The sequence below is a fragment of the Echinops telfairi genome, unplaced genomic scaffold, assembly GCF_000313985.2.
Source record: "Echinops telfairi isolate 266 unplaced genomic scaffold, ASM31398v2 ScPeMD7_22;HRSCAF=79, whole genome shotgun sequence".
In the NCBI taxonomy this organism is placed as follows: Eukaryota; Metazoa; Chordata; class Mammalia; order Afrosoricida; family Tenrecidae; genus Echinops; species Echinops telfairi.
Genome location: NW_022103919.1, coordinates 3,572,071 through 3,577,694, shown reverse-complemented (window position 1 = coordinate 3,577,694; position 5,624 = coordinate 3,572,071). Strand labels below are relative to the sequence as shown.

General features: G+C 56.6%; 1 protein-coding gene across 1 annotated transcript in view; it reads left to right on the top strand.

Moving 5' to 3' along the window:
- The first annotated feature begins 317 nt into the window (after window positions 1–317).
- Window positions 318–5,624, top strand: part of DYNC2I2 (dynein 2 intermediate chain 2) — a 27,158-nt gene continuing 21,851 nt past the window's right edge. Inside the window, exon 1 of the mRNA XM_004713272.2 lies at window positions 318–500. Coding sequence (XP_004713329.1) covers window positions 318–500 — 183 coding nt within the window. The remainder of the gene's footprint in view (window positions 501–5,624) is intronic.

Here is a 5,624-nt window from a genome sequence, read left to right as displayed (position 1 = left end):
GCCCCGCGCGCCGGGCCGCTCAGCGCCATCTTTGAGCCTGGCAGCGGGGCCGTGCTCCCGCGCTCCGCTCAGCCGAGCAGCATCCGTGCCCTTCGTGGGAGCAGGTCGTCTAAAACCCGTCAAGCTCGTTGGACCGGCCCCCTCCCCGCCCCCAATCGTCCCTCTCTCGGCCCCAAACCGCGAAAGGTGCGCTGCGTCCAATTGCACATGGCGCTGCGGGCCTCACATCCGGGTCTCGCGTTCCCAGAGGGCCCGGGTGGGAGGAGCCCTGGGGGTCACGCCCGAGGGCGCCTGCGCGAGTGGGCGGGGCCGTCTCCATGGCAACCGCGGCGGCCCGGGGCCGCTCCGGGCCGCAGACAGCGCGAGCTGAGGCGATGGCGACCGCGGCGGCTGAGAGCTGCGAGGGGCCGGGCCGGCCCGGGCCGCTGCAGGACCAGACGGCGGGCGTGGTGTCGGTGCCCTCCCAGTGGAGGGGCGCCCAGGGCGTCCGCGGGGAGACGGTGAGGGCGCGAGCCTGGCGGGGTGGGGTGCGGCGCCGGCGGGAGGGCCGGGGGCGCGGTCCTTCCGTGCTGCTGTCCCACCGGTTCGGTTTTTTTATTTTTTTTATTTTTGTCGTTCGAGCTGGACCCGAACCCTTGGCATCCGTTACTCGTCTTCGACGACCACACAAAGGTTGCTGTTGTTTGGCCTTAAACCTTCCAGGACCGTCTGCCGTGGTGGTGGAACTTGGCGCGAACTGTCGTGTTTAGGCCTTTCAAACGACTTGAAATAGAATATGGACCTCTGAACGGCTCCCTGAACCCATTTTTCAGGTGTCGATTAGGCAAAAGCACGCGGCCAGGTGCGCCCCGCGGCGGGCGGGCCCGCTGGGCGCCGGGCTCTCTCCCCGGCGAGGGCGTGCCGCCCGGGGGCGCGCTCCGTGGGCGCCGTGTTGGCGCGGGCGCTGCGGGGCAGAGCCAGGCGCTCACCTGGGCGGCCGCGGGGTCTGCCACCAAGTACCTGTGCAATAGCACTAAGTACGTTAGAAGGTGAACGCACTGCGGATCCAAGAAAACGATGAGCGCGCGCGAGGTCTGCTGAGCTGGGGTCTGGGCGGTGGGCTTGTAGGATGGCCAAAGGTGGAGCTCACGGAGCGCGATCTTTGCAGACCTGCGCGGGAGCATGGTGGGCCAAGCGGACACCTGGGATGGAATCCGTGGGTCAGGCCGCGCCAGTGGCCAGCGCAACGCGGCTGGGGCACGTTTGCTGCTTTTGAAGGGGCAAGAGTGACCCCAGATGAGGTCGGAGGAGGTCTCATTTGGCTTGTCCTCGATTGGGAAATGAACGGTGCAGGACACCTCACCTTGTTACGGAAGACGGAATCGAGGCGTCGCTTGCCACGTGGACGGTGGAACCCACAGAAAGCACCCACGTGAAGTCTGGCGAGGCCCGCTTTCGTCAGTCAGGCTAAATGGCCAGGTCGCTGGCCAGAATTTGCTCTGGCCTCAAAGCATTGGTCCTCACTAGTCCATTCTGCATCAAACAGTTCCCATTCGAAGCTGGGGAACCCTGGTGCTCTCTGAGAAGTCGGCGGTTCGACCCCACGAGCTGCACCTGGGGGAAAAGCTGGGGCTGGTTACCGAGTTGCGGTGAGTTGGAATCAACTCAGTGCCCTTGGACAGTGGCGATGGCTTTGCTTTTAGTTGCTCAAAAGCCAAGGCAGTGGGTGGTTAGGTTAAGTCTGCCCATCCTTAGGGCAGGTCAGTGAATAATTCACATAAAGAATACGCAAAAATAGTTCCTGCCGGCTGAAGATCATAATTTTTAGAAGGACTTGGGGAACTGCTGGTCTCCGTCTAGCGCTTGTTTGTTTGTTTTCTGTTGCTGTTGCCGGCAATGAGATTGAGGCTTCCTAGAATCTTTGTTTTTGTAAATAGGTAGGCGCACCTCGTTTTATCATGCTTCGCTACTTTTTTTTTTTTTTAACCAAATGAGGATCTGTGGCAACCCTGTGGCTGAGCAAGTCTCTCGGTGCCATTTTCCCACCAACGTGTGCCCCCATTCGGCATTCTCACACTATTTCAGGCCGTTTTCATATGGCACACTTACTAGATTGCAGCATAAACATAACCTTGATAGGCACTCCCAAATCCACTGCCATCAAATAGACACCGACTCGTAGCCACCCTACAGGACCGGAGAGAACCACCCCTGTGGGGTTCCCAGACTGTATGCGAGTAGAAAGCCCCGTTTTCCTCCCACTTAATATGTACGTGGAAGCTAAAAAGGCAGGCTGTTCACTTGATTTCGAGGGTCTGGAGCCGACCCCCAGCACTACGAGGAGACCTCTGAAAGTGGAGGCTTGCCAGGAGGGCCGGGTTCTTCCGCGTCTCAGAGTTTTCTGCCACAGCCCCCTTTTCTATGGCTTGTCCCGTGGGAAGTCATTGTCGTTGTGCGTCTCCAACAAGTGTCTGCCTCGTCCAGATGATAGCTTTCGTAGGCTTTCACTCCAGGGATCTTCAGACCTGAGGCTAACTAACCCCTGGGTTCTGAAAGAAGGTTCCCTTGAATCCGGCCCCTCCAGTCCTGCGGATGGACGGAGGACCAGGTTCCTGGATAAGTTTGAAGAACACCACAGGAGCCTGATAAAAGCGGTAATTTGCCTTTCCCAAATGAACTTTATTTTATTCATTTTTTAAATTAAAATTTAAAAAATAAAAGTAATTTACGTCCAACATTTAGGGAAATAAACAGGGTAAGCATAACAGTGCAAATGAAAATCACCCTCAATCTCATTTATTCACTGTTTTGTATCTGTCCAATTGGTCTTGATTTTTTTCAGCTTTTCAAATAAATATTTGTATTGCCACGTGCTCATTTCCCCCCCACTAGATCCCCTTACTATATTGAAAAAAACAAAAAGGGCATCACACTATGCATAACACGATATACCTAAACCCAAACTCATTGCCGTTGAGTCAGTTCTCATAGTGATCTCATGGCATAGGGCAGAAATAACTGCCCTGTGCATTTCCGAACCTGTAGCTCTACAGGAATGGAAAGCCTCATGTTTCTGCCGTGGAATGCCTGGTGGTTTTGAACTGCTGACCTAAGTTTTCTCGTCATTTCCTGATTAGTTTACAAAGGGACAAGGGGTCGAGAGACTTGAGCAGCGGTGGCATAGTAGGCTGTTCACTGAGGTGCTAACCATAACACCAGCAGTTCGAACTTACCATCTGCTCTGCAGGAGAAAGATGAGGCTGATTATTCCTGTAAAGACTTAGAGTCTCGGACGCCCAAAAGGGCAGTTCTTGTCATGAGTCAGGATCAACTTGAAGGCAGTGGGTTTTTTTTTTTTTTTAGTTTGGGTTTTTGATGAGTTTTCTTGCTGTGGATCTGGCCTTGAGCCAGCCGTCAAGGACTCTTATGTAAAGTGGGTCTTCTAATAACTTAATGCCGGAGTCACCGAGATTACTGATTTAAAAACAGCTGTTGGAAAGCCAAGGGCTTCTGGGCCCAGCTCCCTAAGATACGGTTCCTGATCCTCCCCTCCCCCTGCCCACCCACCTCTCACCTTAGGCTGACAGGGAATGCTCAGGAGAGTTGAAAAAGGAGGCTCCCTGGGTGCCACCTCCAGGGATTCTGCCATCATTGATGTGTGGTCAGACCCTCAGAGCCAGCGTTGGCTTGCTGACTGTCAAGGCGGTGGGTTCAAACCTCGGAGAAAGCTGAGGCTGCCCCAAAGAGAGTTGGTCTCGGAAGTCCTATGGGCAATTCTACTCTGCCCTTCAGGGTCCCTGTAGGGTGACTGGCTTCACAGCGGTGGGTGGTGGGCTGGCCCTGGAATCTGGCTCACAGGTGACTCAGGAGAAGCCAAGTTCGGGATTACTCCCTTGATACTTCCGTGTCCAGCAGAGTGGCTTCTAGAGCAGGAATTCAGGGTGTGTTCTTGACATTCAGGGCCGTTGCCCCAGGACTGTTAGCTCCCTGAGGGCAGGCAGGGCTCTGGAAGTACTGAATTGAAGTCGTTTGTCGCCCTCTCCTCCCACATGCTTCTACTTTGAATCAAGCCTGGGCACTGGACTCCCAAGGGGAGGCTGTACCTTCAGGGTTCCCGACCGCTGGCACCTTCCTGGCCGCAGCGGGTTCTGCAGGATAGGGCACCCCCTGCTGGAGCCTCTGTGTCTTTACCCCAGGTCTGGCCTTTTAGCGCTTTCCCGCCCGGACTTTCAGCATGGCGCTGAGAGATTGTGCTAGCCAAGCGTCCTTCCTTTGTCGTCCTTCCTTTGTCTTGAGGCGCAGGGGCAGGAATGAAAAGACACCAGACCCGCTGGCAGGAGTCACAGCACCAAGGTGGCTGTGGGGTAGCTCCTGCTTCACTGGGTTGCCTTTCAGCTCCAGGCTGTCCGTGGAGCCGCTGGGTGCTGCCCTCCTGTGCTCAGGAGGCAAGTTCAAGTGTACAGCAGCAGGCGGTCCCTTGCTGCAGTGGCACCTCACACTCAGGGAGAATCCACAAAACCCAGTCAGCTCTGCCTGGCCCCGGACAGGACATGCCCATCCCACTGGCTGCTCAAAATTCGCACGCTGGCTCCGTGTGGGCATCCTCGCTCAGGTGTTCTGTGTTGCTAAATTGCTGCTCTGCTGGGTCGGATGGCGGGCTGGGCGGAGGGGCCGTGAGTCATCGTCTTCATCAGATGTGGACAGGACTTGGAAGGGAAGGGGGTGAAGGAGACCTGAAGATAAAGGGAGGGTCCTGGGAAGGAGGACCCAGGGGGCCTGAGTGGAAGGAGTCAGGTAATGGTCCACCCCACACGGTCTCGAGGTGTCCCTTGGGTGGGCTCGCCTGCCACAGCATTTCTCAGCCCGGCCCCACTCCGGGTGGAATTGTGTCCCACAGAGCAGGGCTGACAGGTGCTCAAGGGGGGCAGTCACAAGGTGGGGTGGTGGTGTGAGTATTGCATATAGCGTGGTAGGCATGGGGCTGAGAGGCCTCATTAGAGATGGGGGGCCCTGGGCCTGAAACCCGAAGCAAAGCCCATGCGGTTACGTATATGTGGAGTGGATTCAAACTGCCAGCTCTGTCACGGCCAGTAGTCAAGTGCGAAGGAACCCTGGTGGCGTAGCGCTGTGAGCAGAAGATTGGTGGTTTGAATTAAGCTGAGCCTCAGTGGAGAGAGGAGGCAGTTGGCTCATGCAAAGATCTACAGCCTGGCCCTGTGGGCCAGTTCTGCCCTGGCCTATAGGGTCCCTGTGAGTTAGACTCACCTGTCAGCAACGGGGGTTAGTGGAGCCCAAACTGTACCACCCACTACTTCCTCTCGAGGCTGAGAGAGCATTCAAATGAGGGACAGGCCTCCATCCTGAGCGCTCACACCTGCAGCATCACCTGGAGCTTCTTAGCTGAGCAAGCTCAGGTCCCACTCAGACCTGCTGGGTCAGCCCTTGTGTGGTGGAGATGGGGCAGCATTGGTGTTTTACGCCCTCCAGGCGAGGCCAAGGCCCTGTTTTACTGTGGAAGCAGGGGTCCCAGTTCAGCTTAGCCCAGAGGGGCTAGCTCTGAGTAAGTGCGGGTGGTTGCTACCACAGGGAGGTGAGCAGCAGACTCAAACTCGGCCTGCAGCTGTGTTCACCCTAGATGCCCCCCC